The following is a 19859-nucleotide window of genomic DNA, read 5'->3' on the forward strand; positions in this document are numbered from 1 at the left end:
TTCAATGTTTCTTTAACCTACAGTGCATTCATAAGCTAGTTGCTGTGTCCCGAGGGCTCAAGGTTTCCTTCTATAAAACAGGTTGAGTGAATGGACTTGTGGCCCTCTCCTAACCCCTTCCAAGATCATGGATTCTCTGGCCCTCTGAGGCTATGACAGTCTTTGAAACACAAGTGAACTTTGTGACCCTTCGACTTTATATTTTCAAATGCCCTGTGTAGTGAGACTTAGCACGGAGGGCAGATTTCTAGGCAATGTTTGTGTTCAGTGTTCTTCGGTGTTTTGGGCTTTTGTGGGAGGAATTGTAACTGCTTACTTGTTGGGAGCTCCATGGAGGTTTGTGAGCAGAGTGAAGTTGTTTCTTACACTTCGCAAGCTGGCGAGAACCTGCAAGGAGAATGTTTCAAAGCTGGTTAGGGTCAAAGGACTGCATTTAAAAACCACACCAGTGACAGAGTGGGTACGAGGCTGATACGTACATACCTGGGCAAATGGAGTGACAATCAGGTCATCGCCGTGCCTGGCGAAAAGAGAAAAAGAAGCAGAACGGATGAATTTTAATTGTGACACACAAGTTACACTAAAGTTTACCAGTGTCAGAAACCCACCTTCTCCAGCAACCCTTCTGTGTGGAAGGATGGCAGGAGCCCGTGAACTCCAAAGAAGACACAGCACCCAGCTCATGATTCCCAGCCTTACAGTGATTCCGTCTAAAAGCTTTGGCAAGTAAGCGTGTGTCCTCAGGGCGTATATTTCCATTAACCGGCAGGCCCAGAGTCCTATAATTCAAAGTGACTTGTGGATTTGAGTTGCCAAAGCCAGGAAACTCAAAGTGGGGTGGGAGGGGGAGCTGCCCATAGGCACACTGCACATTGGAAAAAATGGTATAACAGTCTGGATAAAGGGTAACACTGGATTTCCTGGCTTTTTGTTGATCTGAACCACAGCTTTAATACCATTTAAACACAGATTTCTGTCTGGGAATCCCATTACTTTTTGTTTTTAATATACTCTTTTTTTTCCCCCCTCTTAAAGTACCCAAGGAAAAAATTTTAATGGGAATGTGCAGACTGAGCCTACTAAAGCAATACCCGTGACACTCATCTGGTCCTGCAGAGCCAATTATGCTCTGCCTCCTGCTTTATCAGCCTGGGCTCGGGACCACTGAAAGCTGTGCTTCAGCAATGCACTTTGCGTGCTCCGGCATCTGCCTTCGTAATCTGCTAACGACAGCCTTCAGCAAGCTCTCTGCTGAAGGTTTGAGAAACCGCATTGGCCGCCGTCACAACATTAGTTTAATTTGCTGGCACCCTGTGAATTAGCAACATGGAAGCTGATGACAACAAGCTCCCCTCCCTGTCTGGCCCTACCTCCTGTCCTCCATCACCGCACCAAAGGTGGTGCTTCATCCACGATCATGTGAGGGTGCCCCATAATCATTAAGCACCTGCCTGGTACCAAGCACCCTGTGAAGTCAGGTTTCAGAGCTGCAGAGCCCATGCATCCAATAGCTACTCTTCTCTGATGAGGGCTTTAGCAGGGTGCTTCGTTAATGTGGAAGTTTCCACCTTTGTCTTTAGCTAGGAATTCTCTGAAATTTCTTGTTAGGCCTGGTTTGGACAGTGAGAAGAAAACGAAAACAAGCTGACAAGTAGGAAGCCTCTTTGTGTGACTGGCCTTTGTGTACATCAGCTCACTTAACACGGGCGATGCAGCTGTGAGGCAAGCACATCGCAGACGGTAACGGGCCAGTAGCTGCTAACTAGCACACAGCCGGTAAGTGGAAGATCCGAGCCCCTTTGCGGCCCCAGCTCTGTGCTTTAAACATTGTAGTTCTTATTTTCTGAGACTTGCTACATAGTTGACAAGCAAATTGTGCAGAAACCACAACCTCTCAAGTCAAAACATAATAAGGGAGACCAAAACTATTTTTAAAGTTACAATACGTATAAACACAGAAAGAGAAACACAAATAACGCAAAAGAGAAATTCACTATACATTAGTGGAACTAAGGAGGGCTTGGCTGAGTCAGTAGTGTTTGAGATGGACTTTTAGGGACATAGTCTGGAAGAAGGCCGAGGTGATAGATGCTACCTATGAGAGAAATGGTAATAACAGAGGATCTAAAATGGGAAAACAGTGAGCAGGCTCATTGGTGGCTGTTAGAGCACATTAACTATGGCATATGTAGAGAATAAGGTTAGAAGGTGGCATGCATCTGAGATATGGAGCACAGAGCCTGCAATGTTGATGATTCACTCAACAGGACCCGGTGGGCCAATGACGGTCTTCAGTGAAGTGGGAAGTAAGACAGACTGGAAAAGTGTTTTTAAAAGCAAAATGCTGTGGATGCCGAGGGATGGAATGGCAGGGAGAGCCCCAGGAGGGATGGCAGGAGGGTTCCTGGCAATGAGAAAGAGTTGATGCAGCCAAGAAAGGAGCAGGAAATGACACGCTGAAGAGACGCCAGGGATCTCTTCAGAATCCAGCATTTGTTTGCATAAGGAAATAGTATGTTCATTAAAAAAAAGTGAGCATCAGAGAAAATGCTCATGAGCAGAAACAAGAAACACGCAGAGGAGTTGGGGGTTTTCATGGTACCCATTGAACTTTGGGGTACATGTTGAGTTCAAGGTGCTTGGAGACACCCAGGTGGCACTATGGACCAGGGAGGTGGTGTGAAGGAGGGTTTAAAACCACAGAGTTAGGCTTCTCAAGGGAGCAGGGATAGTTATAGAAGTGGTTGGGGACGGCTTTGTTCACAGCACTATATATAGTGAAAGCAAGCCAAAGAAGAAGCTCAGGGCTTCCAGAAAGGGGCTAAAGGGAGAGCCAGAAACAGTTATTACAAATGGCGTGCGGTGACTTGCACCCCAATGGCCTGTGTTTTCATATGGCCAGTGCCCAGATGGGTGAAAGATCTTGCTGTCTGTTGAGATTTTTGAGATGAAGCAGGCCTGGTTCATAACGTGCAAGGGTGAGTTGGAGCACAGGGAAATTGACTTGGAGTCAAGCAGATCTTGTGTGGCTCCTGGATTTCTGGAGTTTAAATATCTGCTGGAAATCAAATCATTTAGGGAGACAGACACACCACCAGGCATAGAGCTGGGGGTCAAATGATACAGGGAGATTCAGACACACCAACACATGTAGAGCTGATGTTGGGCAAGTGATCTGGAGAGGGAGTCAAACTATAAACTGACAATTAAAGAGAGGAAGGCCACCACAGCACAATGTCACCATGGCTTGTTCAGGGGACTTTGGAAGTTGGGAACAGCAGGATATTCAGAAACAGGAGTGGATTGGCAAATTTTCTGCCCTGGCTCTCTAAGAGCATTTGAACAACTAACTAAATGCTGTAGGTCAGATGCTGCTAGAGAAATGAACAGATTTAGAACAAGAATCAGAGAAGAAACCAAGTAAAATGAAACAAAACCTTTTCAGGTTACAGAACTATTTTGAAATCATATTATGCTATTTTACAAATTAGGAATAAGCTGAAATTGCAGTAGCAAAATATTTGACTACGGAAACTAATTTATTTATTTACTTTTTAAATTTCCTAGATCATTAGAGAAAGGCAGTGTGCCCTCTCTGGAACCAAGTGAAATATTCAGAACCGTTACACAAGCACCCTCTAGTGACAGAATCAGAACATTACATGCGTACAGTCTAAGAACAGCTTGCAATTGGGTCTTGGAATTGAATGTGGGGGTAAGATCTTAACCACAAAACAGCTTTTTAGAGAGCAAAATTGCTGCTTCTTACCCCTAGATTGTGAGTTTTATTAATTTACTTTGCATTTCTTTTTAATTGTATGTGGAATTGTCTTGTGTTGGGCTAGTAGTTGATTTCAGCCTGTCTTCTACAGATTAGAACTGTGGTCACTAGGAACACATATTCTGCCCCTAGCCTGCATTGTCTTGTTTCTCAAATACTTTATTATTACCCATGAGAGTTAGGCAAGCCATGTTTCAGCTTCTTCATCTGCAAATAGGGGTCTGTGAGAAATGGGGTATCTTTCTTGGCAGATAAAAGCATTCTATTTATTTTTGCGATGGGCATCGTTAGTGGGCCTTTATTACAGCAAGCTATTGCCTGTCTATCTTCTGCCTGGTAACAGCCTCTTTAAGATATGTATGCCTGTCTCTACTGCAGTCTAGAGAACTTGTCTTTCTATGGTATAGTACACTCATAAAATGCTTTCATGGACATTACTGAGGGTGATAGAAGGAAGTGCCTAATTGTCAGGGAATGATGCAGTCATCTATCATGTTGGCCAGTGGGAAACTTCTCCTGCTTCCTCCCACAATCATCCACTAAGCTCCATCAGTCCCAATTTGCAAATATTTATTACTTGCCTGCCAACTTCTCTGCGGCAGGTCCCCACTCTTGACATTGCATACATGGGAGTCCTAAGCTGCCCCCCAGCTGCTTATTCAGTTATGTTCCGCCTTCAGCTCATCCTTCCTCCTGAGCTGGTTTTCAAACCCAAACACCTCTTGATGCTCTCCCTTCAGGCCACTGGAGCTCCCCATGGCTTGCCTGCAGCATGAAGAACAACTTCTAGGCCTTTCACAACAAGGAGCCTGTGGCTTCACCAGCCTCAGCACTCCTTGGTCTTTCCTAGGGCTGGAAAGCTGGTCAGCCAAAGCCTTTTTCCTGTACACACCCTCCAGCCCTCCTGTGCATCCTCTAGCTCAGCTAGACCTCCTGCAGTAGACCACTCACCCTCCTGGCCAAGCACTCCAAAGGCTCTCTAGTTTTGCCTTTATTTCTGAAGGTATTAAAACTACTAACTGACTTTTTAATCCTTTCGATTTTTGAAGGCACAGAAACTGCCTTATTTACTAGTGAAATGCTTCCATGTAAGTAAACATTCACTAAAAGAAAGGTTGAGAATGGTGTATATTAATAGCTAGAAAGGCAGCCAAATCAGAGATTAATATTCTTCTTTGGGACCTCATGTAGTTTATATCCTGGATCTTTATACTGGATCATCATCTGGACTCCTCGGGTTCAAGACTGACTTCTCATTCTATGTCCCATGCTTTCATCCATCTTTAACTGACAAAACTGTAGATCCCACCACACCAAGGCTACAGAGCCTAAATTAATGGATATATATGTAAAGTACTTTAGCACATGGCACACAGGCAAGGCTTTATCAATGTATGTTTTTACTTACGGATAAATTGTACCATAACAGAGATCCCATGTCTGTATAATAGTCATGGTAAGCAAATGAAACAGCTGTGTGTCCAACTTGAGTCTTAGATACCACGTTGTGCTTTTTGGTAGTCCATCAATAAACAGGTCTTAAATTTAAGTGGTCTATTAGTTGTGCTTTTCATCCTGGTTTTTAGGTCTCATTTCCCTTGACAACTCTCTAGAGAACACACATAGGCCTTCGCACATGTCAGCTTTTAATAGGTCCCTCTCCGGGGCTTTGCAGATGGGATGACCAAATGGGAAAAATATGGTGCCTGTGGCTTTACAGGTTGGCTGCTGAAACTCTTTTTGGAGAGCAATTGATGTCAGGTTTTTTTTTTTTTTTTTTTTTTTTAAAGAAAACTGCTCTTGCTAATTTCCAGTAATTTGGGTTCCCACTGAGAAACCTGTACCACAGTATGCGAAGGCATTAGTTTAGAAATGACTACAGCCCAGGAACTGAGGAGAGACCAAGAGATTACCACATCCAGGAGCACAGTTGAGCTTGCCCTTGCGGACCTGGAGAGGACTCTGTCTTCTTTTACTAGAAAGACTCATTGTAATCTATTCTTTGTTGCTAAAAGTTGAAGCCATTTAAAAACTCCCATTCACATTTTTTTAAACTCATTCACCTACTCTCATCTAAACTGTAAGTCGTTTCCATTTATTCTACTGAGACAATTCATGTAAGAAACATTTCAAAGCCAGCATTTTCCTAGTGCTAGGATTTAACATAGCAGAATTATACAAAGCTTTTTACTTTTGTCTGAATTTGAATTCATGACTGATCTGTGCTAGATTGGAGGGGCTCCAATTAGAAAGGCCATTCGGAGCCATCCCAGAGGCCTTTGCATCAAGGTGCCTGCACTGCCATGACCCCTTTTCTTCAGCGAGGTCTCTTCTGCAGAGACAGGAGCAGTGGGGAAGGAACGGGCTACTGTCCCTGTACTGATTTCACTTCTTCCTGCACAGTGATAATCAGGAGAAAGGGTTTTAAAGAGCCTTACTTCATGGGGCATGAGAGACAGATGCCTCAGTGCTTATGAGCGCCAGCTGCTTTTCCAGAGGACCTAGTTTGATCCCCAATGCCCACATGATGGCTCATTCCCAGGAATACAATGCTCCCATTTGGCCTCCACTGACACTGAACATATGTGGTGCACAGATATCCATCCAGGCAAATTACTCATATACCAGGCAAATTACTCATATACATAAAATAAAATTAATAAAACATTTAAAATGTTTTAAAAAATAAAACAAAGATTACAATGGAGTCAGAGAAAGGAAAATGTATATTCCTAAGAACAGATATTTAAAAAGGTTGTTTTTTTTTTTTTTTTTTTTTGTTTGAGCATCACTTTAGTTTAGATGTGAACATCAGTGTGAAACTGAATTTTCCGATGTGGCTCTGACAAAATAAGGTACCATAAGAAAATGGACATTCTTTAAACTCTACATACTTCTCATATGGAGAAGAATAAAGTCCTTAACTGGGAAACACAAAAGATTTTATAGTTATGTTTAAATATTTTCTAAACAAAACCCTTTGCCCTCATGCAACAGAAAGATTTTAATGTATCTTGACATCAGTATTCTGAATAAGGAGGGGTTATTGGTTCACCTGTGCTTTCCTAAGAAGGGCTTATCTTTATTGTGGGAATATGTTCTCCCTACTTATAGTAATCATCTTTAAAAAGGGAATTTGCTTATTGAGAAGAGTGCTTTCTCTGCCGATGAGGACAAGGTTTAACTCCTCAGCATCAACATAAAATCCTAGGCATGGCTGAGTGTGACTATAACCCAAAGTTTGGTGGGCCAGCAAGCCTAGCCCCAAACTGTAACCCTTCAGTGTGGTGAGGGACACTGTCTCAAGGCAAAAAGAGTAAAGAAAAACTCCTGACATCTACTCTGGCCTCCATATCGCCATCCACATACTCATGTGCATGCAACACATAGAGAGAGAGAGAGAGAGAGAGAGAGAGAGAGAGAGAGAGAGAGAGAGAGAGAGAGAGAGAGAGAGAGAGAGAGAGAGGAGAGAGACTAATAGAAATAACAGTTAAAAAGTAAGAATGATGCTAGATGATTTTCACACATTCTTGTTTGTCTAGAACTGAAGTTGGCAATGCTGAATAGGTAAACTTGGGGGAATGTTTTACTGATCAGTGAAATTACAAAATTACAAAAAGGTAAAACTCGTGACAGGGGTGCTGGCTGCAGAGACACTCAGAACCATAGTTTCATCATCTGGAGACTAAGCTGGCTTGTAAGTTTTAAATTATCTTCAAATTTAAAATCTCTATGTCATTTTTATCCCACACAAGGAAACAGTAGAATTTAACCTGGAGTTTAATTAGCCTGTTCTGTAAAGGCTGAGTGACCTGGAGACTCATTGTGAGGGTTGGAATGAGTTTAGGAATTAGTAGAGTCAAAATTAATTGAGGAAATACATATATTCCAGAGCTAGCCGTTTGTTTATAAAATGGCATGGGAATGGATCTGTGCTTACTTTGAGCTCACTGTGTTTCCTTTGCTCTCCCATGATAAAATCCAGACTACGTAAGCTTGGCAGTGTCTAAGGTTTGGATGTTAGGCTAGCAGATAGCACATGTAAAGGAACCTGGCCCTCAGCACATGCTCATTCAATGTGAGTTGCCTCCTGTGCTCTGTAGTTCAGTGTGCATGTGTGAGACTCTTGAGGAATGAGATCTTGTTTTTGGGTTCCTTTTTAACTGAGGACAAGAACCCAGTGGACTTTTCCAGACTGGAAATTTTAGGGAGTTTCTGATACTTTTTTTATAACATACAATGTTAAAAGCAATTAGTGTGTGCCCAGAAACCTTTTAAGTCATGGGTTTCAGCAACCAATTTTATTTGGGTTCAGAGATTTAATAAACAGGCAATACAAACCAGTTGTCATTCTTTAAATAAAAACCAGTTATATGCAATTAGTATCAGCAAAACAAAAATAATGTCTGTGCATTGGCTGTTCTGTGCCTCATCAAGGAGCCAGGCAGTGGATAAGTATGAATGGTAAAATCTTACAGAAGGGATACAGGCATGTGGCTGGATAACACCTAAGCTAAAAGCCACTGAGCAAAGGCCAGTTAGTGAGAATGCAAGTAACCAACCAACATTTTTGTTTTGGTCCAAAGCCTCATATGCCCACATATTCAAGTGTGATTTGCAAAATGTGCTAAGATTTTCATCCCATAAATGATTCAGCAGTTCAGGAAATAAACCCAGTGAAAGTTTTCAGCTAACAGATGTGAACTGAACACTGCGTTTGAGGGTTTTGGTTTGTTTTCTTTTTATACTCTGGAGACCCCAGTCAAAATTCTGCAAGTCCTTGTTCAGTTTTCTCTTCTTCCTTCCTTGAGCTGGCAACGGTTGCTGCCGCTGCTGCAGTAGGGTTAAGGATGAGGTAGTTTGTGAAGCTGGAACCCAGAGAGGAACAGGAAGGGTTTTACTTACTGCTCGCTTGGAAGTGATGAGTTCCTTGACATCGCTTTTGGTGACAAGTCATAGTCACTGTCGGATCTGTAGAGGAAGGACTCTCTGCGTTGGCTGTGCCCAGGAAATGTGGCGTGAAGCACCAGCCCAGAGGAAGAACTGGCCTGAGGGTCCAGTGGGCTCCGACCTGGGGAAGGGCCATTTTCCACATCAAAGCTGGAAAAGAAAGCAGGGAAAGTTTGGTCACTTGAGAACTGCAGAGGGCAGTTTGCATACACGGAGAATTTACAGGTGGCGGGCACTGCGCGCCAGGCTCACCTGGTAAAGCTTTGCAGAGAGCTTTAGTCTACAGAACAGGTCTTGGTTATGGTCCTTCCCATTTTGTGCAGAAGCAGCTGAATTCCACAAACTTCACATAGTACCTGGGTTTACTTGTAATAAATAGTAACCCAAAATTTGGGCCGAAGGGCAAAGCTCATAACCTCTCAGCAGCCTGACCAACTGTGACAGATTCAGAATGAGAAGCAAGGAGGGAAAAAAAAAAAAAAAAGCTTGCTGATGATGAGCAATTCCAGAGGGGGGCATCTAGCACACCTCTGGGTGCCAGACAAAGATATCATGGGAATGAGTCTTCCTAGCTGGAAGACTTCTTCCTCACATAAATATCAGCCTCATTAAAGACACAATTTGCATATTTCTGAATGTTTTGGGAACAAAGTGTTATCCTGAAAACACTGGCTGTCTGATTAGAGAGGCCCGGCCTGATATTTAATATTCATATGTAAATTTAGCCACATAAATGACTTAATTAATCTGATAACACCAAATTACTGTCTCAGGCTGCAGAGCCAGGCCTCTGGAGAAGAATACCACCATTGAGTTTCGCAGAAGAGTGCCAGGGAGATTCTGATCAGTGCCCCTCACTCAGGAAGGTGCCCTCAGGCCCAGGGTTATTTTAAAAGCTCTTATCTTGAACACAAACAGGAGCCATGTGGATTTTGTGCCTTGTTTCTGACCCATCCTGTTGTTGCCCTGGAGTAGTGTGTCCTTCCCACATGTGCTTTAACCATTCCAGATGTGTTTCTTTTGCATCCACAGCTTCCCTCGGCGTCAAATGGACAGTAACCACCTCTCCCAGTTCCTCTCAAACACTCGCTGCTCTGCTGTCAGAGCTTTGCAGAGAGATTGTGAAAGAAGTGTGGGATGTAGAGCTGGAGATGGTCTTTCATCCAGTTCAACCACAAGAGGCAGCTTCCATCATGTTTAACCAGCTGCCACAACCCCCTCACTAATCCTTATTTACTTTGTGTGTGGGTGGGGGGGGGTTCTTCTATTTCTTAAATTTATAAGGTGCTTTCTGATATATTATTTCATTTAATCCTAACACCCATGTAAGTTATTTAAGTTATATAATCCAATTATATTACATTGAAGGTATATAACAAAGGGGGAAAACATCCATATCTTGTTTAAGGAAATATGCTAGATTACTGGTTTCCCCATAGTCATTCAGATGGAGGGGACACACCCCGAGACCCTCAGCAGATGTCTGAAAGAGCAGATAGTAGCCAGCTCTATATATACATATGTGTTTTCTTCTACAAAGACACACTGATGATAAAGTTTGTACATCAGCAGTGGTAAGAGATTCACATTGACTAACACAAAGACAATTCTAACACTATGCTGTAGAAATGGAGACATGGCTCTGTTGATAAAATTCTTCATGGAAAAACACAGAGAACTGATTCTGGAGCCCCAGCACCTATGTGGAAAACCACGTGCATGGGCACACCTGTAATCCCAACACTGTGGAAGTACAGATGTGGATCCTGGAAAGCTCTCTGGCCATCTAGTCTATGCACAACAGTGAGCCCCAGGTTTGCTGATAGAATCCATGTCAAGAAATAAGGTGGAGAGTTATTAAGGAAGACATCTAATGTGGACCTCTGTTCTGCAAAAGCATGTGTACATATGTATTTATATGAACATGTACACACACACACACCACCACACAAGAATTTATTGAAATAAGAAGTATTAGAATAAAATTTATTTAAAACTCATGGAATGTTTATTTCTAGACTTTTCCATTTCATATTTTTTAACCATTTTTGATGATGGGCAACTAAAACCACACAAAGACCACAGAGAAGGGACAGCGACTCTAGCTGCCAGAAGGAGCACTGGAAGACCCATGTTTTCCCACTCCATCTCTTTACGGCCTCAGGCTTTTCAGGCTTCTCGAATCCTCAGTTCCAGAATGGCATGCTGGGTAATGGAAGGCTGTTTGGTTCCTATCCAAAGGTGTAGTTGGTATGGAAGAGTCAGTCTGTGACCACTCTTGAATGATCCTCAGGGGACACAAAGTGCCACCTTGAATAAACTGAGAGGAGGTAGCAGATGGCCCTGTAGCTTTACTTGCAACAGAAGGAGAAATGACAGAATGCAGGAGCATGATGCCACCATCGAGGCTGCTGATCAAAGCTGCTTTCCGACTCCACACAAGCTCTGAGAGGAAGCTGCACCTGAGGATCCCTGGGTGAAGGGGAGAGCAGGTGCCACAGCAACCTAATATGTACCAGGGCTTATAAGACTCCACAGACGGAGCATCTTGGAAGCCTAGTTAGTGGTCTGGGATGGGCAACTTTCCAAGGCTGCAGGCTGATAGATGCGTAGTCCCTTGAACTTGTTTTCTTGCCAACCTGCCTGGTTCATACTTTTTAACAAGTGAAAATGTAAGGATGCACATTGCAAACTTGCCCTCGGTGAACACTCTACTAGCTGTTGAGAAACTAAACAGCTTCTTTGTGGAGAAGGATCTTTTGTTGCCCTCTAAATCCTGTAGAACCTGTATGTCCTGATACTGTCTCTGAAATCTTCTTCAAAATATGTATTTTTATATGTATGGGTATTTGCCTATTCATATGTCTTGCACACAAACATGCCTAGTGCCCTTGGAGGCCAGAAGAGAGCATAGGGTCCCTTGGGAGTGAATTACAGGTTGTAAACTATCGTGGGTGCTGGGACCTCTGAAAGAGTAGCTGGTACTCTTAACAACAGACCTATCTCTCCAGCCTGCTGAACCCTTCTTAATGGCTAAGAGGGGCAGATCCTTAAAAGGTGAGACTGGGATAAACCAGCCATCCCAGCCTGAGTGGAGTGAATTTTTAAATTCTGCGTACAATTGTATTGCTATTCATTTGGTGTACATCTTCACAGCCTTTTGATACTAAGCCAGCAGAATACTTTTAACAGTGGATACCCAGCTGCCCGAGAAGCTCCAGTATGGCCAAGACCCAAGGGTTAGTGTTTGGGATGCCAGGCAGTCTCTAGCACGAGCATTGTGGTCAGTGTTCGTGTGGTACCACTGACTATTATGACCATCACTGCTCTCTGACCCTGCACCAGCATCTTGCCAACTAGTCTGCCTACCAACTTTTAGAACAGTTCCCATGGGGTTTCTACCAGGGCTCATCTGTCTTCTTTCCCACTATCAGCATCCATGCTATGCAGAGGCCAAGTCCCCAAAACACTATCAGGAAAACGAGGGTCTGAGGACGCTCTGTCAAACTTACTAAGCACATCTGCCGGGTGAACTGGAACTAGATTTTTCTCTACACAAACTCTTTCCTCTTTGGTTTTCTTTTCTTTTTGCTTTACCCTGTCTAAACTCAAAAGAGAGCTTGCTGGGATTCAGAAGAAGCGAGGGAAGAGGTCTCTGTGGCAAAGAAGCAGTCCCAGTGAGACAAATGGCTTTTCATACTCCCTGGGGCACTGTTTCAAAGCAACCAGCGCAGATGTACAGCTTCAGAACAAACGTGAATCACTAACCAGACACCAGCCCCAGTCACAGCAAAATTAGGGGGCAGACATCACAATACATCCCACAGACCAAGGGAGTAAGGGGGGCTGTTGGCCAAGAGGGAGACTGAAGACAGCCTCACCAAGTGAAATGAATGTACCATACAAACCAAAATACAATCAAGAAGAAAAGCAAATCTGCAAAAGCCAGAAACAAACACACAAACAGGGTCATTATTTATTTAGGGCCTTTTCTGTCTCTGCCTTGATCAGGACACACATTTTATCTTCAGGCTTCTTTAGATTAAAAAGTCATTATATAAGCAGTATAAGAAAGCTCTATAAAACATAGGCAAAAGAAAAGGAAAGCATTATTGCTAGAAGTTTAGTATTTTTCCATCCTGATATGTATATGTGTGTATTATTTCTGGGGGGGAATATGTGAGTGAGTGGTATATGTATGGGGGGGTATACCTCCCAGCATACGTGTGTGTAAGGCAGAGGTCAACATTAGATGTGTTTCTCAGCTGTTCTCTACTTACTGACCTGGGGACACACTGACTTGGTTCTGGCTGTTGAGCTTCAGGGCTCAGTCTGCCTCCACCCCTTCTCTGCCCTAGCCCTGCAGTTACAGAGTGATACTACTTTTTTGCCCTGTTTTTACTTGGGTTCCAAGGCTCCAAACCCTGGTCCTTCTCCTTCCTTGGCAAGTGATTTCCTAACTGAGCTGTCTTCCCAGCCCCCATCTGAACAGGTTTCATACCGATTTGAATATTGATTTTATAGGGTTTTACTATTTCCTGCAGCTTCTTGAATTCCCATTTTCCAGGTCCTACTTCATTGTTCATCCAGTAGCTAGACCACAGTTTTCCAAACAATTCTCTTACATTGGCTTACTATATCTGTGATTCTAAGTAGTACTTGTAGTTGGTTTAGTTAAAGTTGCAGATGCTTGAACGTCTATTATTCACGAAGTTACGTTGACATGCCAGGTAAATTCAGAGGATGCCACTCATTAATTTCTGACTAGGTGAGTAGGCCATATGCTTGCATGGAAGGGGTTGCCCATATTCAACATGTGGACTGAAGTAGTTTTAAGTACACCTTTCTTCCAGGATAAGAGACCCCACCCCCACCCCCACCCCCAACAGTCTCCCTCACTTCGTGTGCAGCCCCTCTGCTTGGTTGGGCCTTTTTCTCCTGGTCCTGCTACCTTCGCTTGACTTAACAACGGCTTATTGTCTAATATCCAATGCTTTAACTGCTTCTTTTCTGCTTTGTAGCGGGAGATCTCAGCTCCTCAGGCAGTGATGGCAGGTGAGTCTGCACATGCGGAGTGGAGTCCCTGTAACTGGACGCTCTTTCCCACAGCTGACACCGATCTAAAGATTTCTTCTAAAATCATCTTGGACTACCTTTTCCAGTAAATCCTCTCTGGCACTGCAGTCCCAAACTGACCCAGATGCCTACCCCTCCTTTGTGCTCGCTCCCTCACAGTTCTTTTATGTAGTACAGTTGCTCTCAGTATTGCCAAGAGATCAATTCCAGGACACACACCCCCCCAACGCCGTGCCAAAACTCACAGATGTGGGTGCTCAGATCCCTCATATGAAATGACTTAGTACTGATATATAACCTCCATGCCCCTCCTGCTGGGTAACTCCAATTATTTCTAGGTTACTTATAATAAAAATGCAAGACAAATTTTAGATGCATAGTTGAAACCATGTGTTCTTCAAGCCCTGGTCAGAAACTGAAATTTGTACATGTTTGCTGCAGATCCATTCTTACCCAACTGTTTTCCAGCTATGCTCGGTTGCATCCTCAGAACCCATGGGGACATTGGGCTGACCACTTCTTGAAACGACTTGCATACCTCTATTTAATTCTCCATTTACTTAACTGTTTCCTAACAGATTGTCATACTCAAGATAGAAAAATATTACCTGGTTTTGTGTCCCAGACATTTGGGTCAGAATCTTGTAAACAACAGATCTTTTGAAGAAAAGGTTGCCTGGACCAATGAAAAACTACTGTAATGAGCTGTAGGATGTTTCTACTAGGTTCTTTCTCCTTCTGACTCCTCACCCTCACCCTAGTCATCACCAGCACCAACTTCCGTTGTTTCCTTCACATGGATCTATAAAGAATATGACTTTATTTGATCCGCCTCATGAGGTAATGATGTAAAAGTAAACTTCAGAACAAACTCAGTTGCGTTTTCCCTGAAACAAGCCTGCGGAGAATCACACCACTGTCTCAGGTGTCGGATGTGGTGACACCATTACAGCAGCTCTGGGACAGGCAGGAACCCTCCTCTACCAGTCTCGATAACCCTCTACTGACAGCTTCAACGGCCCTCTTCTCATCTCGGCTTTTTGAGGAAAGTGGGGACCATCCTCAGCCCCACACCTCTGCCAGCGCCTCCTTCCATTCCTGGGAATCTTCGCTAAGCCAGCTCTGGGCTGGTGACAGGAAGGAGCCAGCAGATGGCAGAAGGCACCAGTTTCCCGGGGCTTCCTGGCCTCCAATTTAAGCAGGGCTTGGAGGGAGATGAGCAGTCTACTTCCTGAGCCTGGAAGGAAAAGTCAGGGATGAAGAAGGGAAGTACAAGGTGTGCACGGAGCCTTTGATTAAACCAGGAGCAGCTCTGCCTTCAGGAATTCAAGCTGAACTGGGAGGTCACAGAATGGTCCTGCCGTTGTCCCCAGGGTGGTGCTTTCTTGACTCCCAATTACCTGCACAAGCCTGATTTCTATAATGAAGAGTCATAAAGCAACATCCTGGGAATAGCTCGTTTCTGAATCAGTAAAAACTTTTTTTTTCAACCCAGCCATTCTCTAGCTGAGTTTCTTTGACTGACTCTAACAAATATCTCCACTAAAAAGACAAACAAAAAAGGTTTAAACTCCCAGGTCAGCAGAGCTGCATACTGCCCTGGGGAGCGAGCTCTGCTTTTTCTGTCTTTTTAAAAACGACTCACTGAGCATCACTGCATCATCTAATCCCCACAGTTTGTTGGGCTTATTCTTTTTGACCTATTTGAAAGAGGGAAAGAGTGAAGGCTCTAAAGTATAAAACTTCATTTGAAGAATCTTAAAGCATGACCTCTTTTTATTATACTGTTATATAATCTGTGCCCAAGGTCCTTTCCTCCACATTCCATTCTCAACTTAGAATCTGTCAGGTTGGACTGTCTTCCTCAGCATAGTGACCTCTCTTCCTCCAGACCACAACCTCTTTGAAGCAAGACTTACACCTTAATTCATTTCTGTATCCCTAGAACTTAGAGTTGACTCTCAAATCAGAACATATACATACATGGTTGTTGAATGAACACAAAAATGTCACAGTTGATCTCTCTCATCTGACAAGGCAGATTCATTTGGAAATGTTTGGAAGTCGAAGATCACATGGAGTACTTGAGTGGAGCCACTCTAAGCTTTTAACATTAACTTTCTTCTCCATCCTCCCTGCAATATCCTAAGAACTCCATCCTAGGAGAGTCATATAGTCTTTGTATAGGTTATGTACACATAGGGGGATTGTTCATGTTTCAGTAACATTCTATTAGAAAAAATTTCCCCCATTTATACTTAGACTAACATCTTCAAACACTTGTTTAACACTTGATAAAAATAACCATATACCTATTTCCTTGGGTAGTTACACTGGCCAGTACTTCACTATGTTATCTGGTCTTGTAGAGAGGAAGCTAGATGGGGATACACCCTTCTACTCACAATAACAGTGACTCATCTTTCTAGAACCAACCAGTGGCTTTCTGAATGAAAGACTTAATTGCACAAAATCACAGACAGCATGATGATGAGTCCATGCCCTAGCCAGAAGCAGAACTTCTCTAGGCACAATGACAATAGACTCTTGAGATTCTGCCTTGAGAATCCACTTCTAAACTCTGTGACTTTCCTTCCAGAGACCATCAGGAGAATTACAGTAGTCAGATCATCTGCACGTAGGAATCAGTTTCCCATCACTGTGTTTTTCTTCCTGGGGGTTTTAAAAATTACATTCATTGGCAGCAGTCCCAGATAGACTTTACCAGAGAGAGTGTTGGAATGCTGAAGGGCTCTGACCCCAGGGGTCTGGTTTCTAGAGCCCACTCTGTAGGGAATAAACTGAAACAGGGACTCCCTGTATCCTGACCCCACACTTCAATCTGAAGTGAATCTGTGAGAGAAAGATTTCTGAGGTGCCTGTAAGATGAGACATCTCATGGACATTTTGGTGGTAGGAAAAAGATTGGTTTTCATGTGTGGATTTGTACTAATGGTGATGGTCATTCCATAAATACTTATTAACTCCCACTCTAAGACAAGGCATGGTTCTTGGCCTGCTATTATAGCAATATAGAAAAGGGTCCCCGAGGGAAGAATTAGCAACAGATAATCATAACCAAAAATGATATTTGGAGATAATGATAAATAATGTGAAGAAAATAAAGCTTAATATTGTGGCTAGCAGGTCTACCCTATATGGTTGAGAGTCCTCCACTGCTTCCCACAGAGGGATCATCCGCTTTCCTCAGATGGTAGGTACACGCTGAGCTGAGACAGATCAGGGAGAGTGACAGTGTGTCGTTGGAGTCTGACATCTCTCCATTTCCATACCCACTTTAACCAAAGAATTGGGTTGGACGATGGTTAGGTTTATTTAGATTTTAACAATGCTGAGCTGCCAAGTTAGGTTTTTCTCACATTTTCCCACTTCTGTGATCTTTACCACCCCTTGCAGCTCTACCTGTATCGGTATACAGGTATTTATTTGTGTCTATCATAGCATTTGTCCATTGTGATTGCTTTCTACTCATCTGTCCCCAGACAACTGTGCTCCTCAAGAACATAGCACACCTTTTACACACACACACACACACACACACACACACACACACACACACACACACACACACACACACACACACACACACGCTCAGAGAGAGAGAGAGAGAGATCCAGCCAACACAAACGTAAAATCATGATAAAGTCCTGAGAGAAAATTCCAAATGGTCTTGCACCCCACATCTGCTCATACCTCCCTGCCTCTGTTCTGTAGAACTCAGCCTCAAACTTCTCTGATTGAGAACCAGGAAAAGTGTTAAATACAGATTTGTTGATGAATAAATAAACTCTGGCCTCTCAGCTTGCTTAGTCTTTTGTTCTTTGTGTGGCTGCTTTCTTATTCTCTAAGCCTTGAACTAAGTTGTCTACTAAATAGTTTCTTTCTCAAACTACTGTTTAAATAGATCCCCATTTCCTTACAGCATCTATCATAGGTCTGTACCATTCAAAATTATCTTCCCTTCTTTTCAATTCTAAACCCCAGTAGGGCTGTCTGTTGAACTTACCAATGGGTTAACTAGCAATGCCTGGCACTTGTCTGGGACACAGCGCTAATTCTGAACAACCACCTGTCCAGTGGATTAGCCAGTGGTCAACTGAACACCAGAGATGTTCTCGGCGATTCCCAGCACACCAAGTTTATGAACTTCTTAGACTTTTGTTCACTTGGGGAGGTGTTGACTTACCTATTTCTTAGGTAAGTGAGCTTCCACACAAATTCTAAACAATTCAAATTTAAAATGAAAATTGATGCAAAACTTGTCACAAGTTTGAAATACCATTTTGTGGTTATTACTCTGGGCTGATTTTGAAAATGAGATTGTTTTAACATTAAGCTTCAGAAGTCATTGGCCTTCCAGAGGCACCAGAAAAATTGGGTCTAAAAGATGTATTCCCATTCCTTCTTGCAAAATGTCATCACTGAACATTTAAGGAATTTTATATTTAAAATTAATTTAATGTATTCTCTCCGGGGTAAACAGGCCACATATCTCCTTTCTTAGTTGAGGTAGAAGGGGTGGAAGGTGTGGCAGTAACTCAAATAGCAGTCATGAAATTGGAAATCAATGCCTCAGCCTCCGGTCTGCATAGCTGTTAATAGTGTTTACGTCAGTTAACATCTGGCCCCCAAATGTTATCAGTCTTGAGCTCTGCACCTGCAGACAGCCTGACATTTGGATTTGAAATATGTGCTTTGGGAGGAAGAAGCGGTGAGAAAAGGGGGAGAGAAGATATGAGATAAAATGGAAAAATGAGATTCCCAAAGTTGCTTCTTCCTTCTTAAGCAGTCTGTATAAAAATCTGTACTTCTTTTTCCCAAAGACGCTGAGCACACTCAGTGTGCCACCCCAGGTACTGGGCACTCAATATATCACCCCATTTCATGACCCTGATCACTTTGTAAGGAAAGAAGGAACCTTTAAAAAAATCTATTTGTTTAAAATCTTAAAATTGTATTTCCTGAACTTATTTGTGTGCACCTCTTGCATGCCTGGTGCCTGCAGAGGCCAGAGAGAGCTGGAACTAGAGTTACGGATAGTTGTGAGCTGCCCAATGGGAAGAGATTCCAGGTCTTGGGCAAGAACAAATGCTCTGCTGAATCATCTATCCAGCCTTCAGGAAACTGCTTCTGAGAGATGTGGAAACTAAGTTCAAAGGGTTTATGTAAAGCTTGCTGACAAGCATTCAGCTATTTGATGGTAAGTCCTGGATTTAAACCCATGTTGGTTGCATAAATTAACAAACTGGTCACCTTTAAACATCTATTCTGTTTTCTTGCTTCTACAGATAGATTTCACATAAAATGAAAGCCATCTCTATGTTCTGAACTCTGTTCTCTCTACCTCAGGACATACTTTTCTCTTTTCCTGTATCATCTTTTCCATTTTGTGTACCGGTAAACTGCACTGGAAGATCTCTATCTGAAACAAACCTACCCCCAACAAAAAAATGACATCTGTGAATTCAGCTGGGAATATGAAAATTGGAGGCCTTAATCACCCACAAACCTGAGGTCCAAAGAATGCTAGAGGAAAACCCTTCTGGTTGAAAATAACAGTGGATGAAAACCTAGTTTCACACAAAAGAATGAAGGTTTTTAATTATTAAAATCTCTTCAAAAGATCATTGAATGGAAAGCAAATATTTTAAAATGTGTTGTGAGGTTCATAGATATGTAGAAGTAAATTATATGACAACAAGGGCATAAAGTCAAAGAAAGTATAGACAGACATACATTATGAAAGATCCTTATAGTATCTATGAAGTGGTACCATATCACTTTAAGGTAGACTCTAGTAAGCTAAATATTTTACTATAACTCTTATACCTACCATTATTTTTTAAATTAGAAGCTATGTCTAATAAAGTAATGAGAGAGAGAAAAATGGCAACATAAAATAGATAAAATTTCAAAAAAGAAGAGACAAAAAAGAATACAAGGAATGAAACTAAATTTTTTCCCAATGTACTTCATTCCCTGTGTCTTTACACAATGACCTTCAATCTAACTGAATAGTGGACAGAACAGA

At 42.6% G+C, this 19859-nt stretch overlaps 1 protein-coding gene across 5 annotated transcripts in view; it reads right to left on the reverse strand.

The window, feature by feature from the left end:
• Pde4b (phosphodiesterase 4B) overlaps window positions 1-19859 on the reverse strand; it is a 540007-nt gene that overhangs the window by 108875 nt on the left and 411273 nt on the right. For all 5 annotated transcript variants that reach the window (XM_052715738.1, XM_052715739.1, XM_052715740.1 and 2 more), the window contains 3 exons: window positions 8687-8881; window positions 484-520; window positions 317-387 (listed from right to left, as the gene is read on the reverse strand). In XM_052715738.1, the coding sequence (XP_052571698.1) occupies window positions 317-387; window positions 484-520; window positions 8687-8881 (303 nt within the window). The remainder of the gene's footprint in view (window positions 1-316; window positions 388-483; window positions 521-8686; window positions 8882-19859) is intronic.

The sequence above is a fragment of the Peromyscus californicus genome, unplaced genomic scaffold, assembly GCF_007827085.1.
Source record: "Peromyscus californicus insignis strain IS unplaced genomic scaffold, ASM782708v3 Scaffold_5__1_contigs__length_169319896, whole genome shotgun sequence".
In the NCBI taxonomy this organism is placed as follows: domain Eukaryota; kingdom Metazoa; phylum Chordata; class Mammalia; order Rodentia; family Cricetidae; genus Peromyscus; species Peromyscus californicus.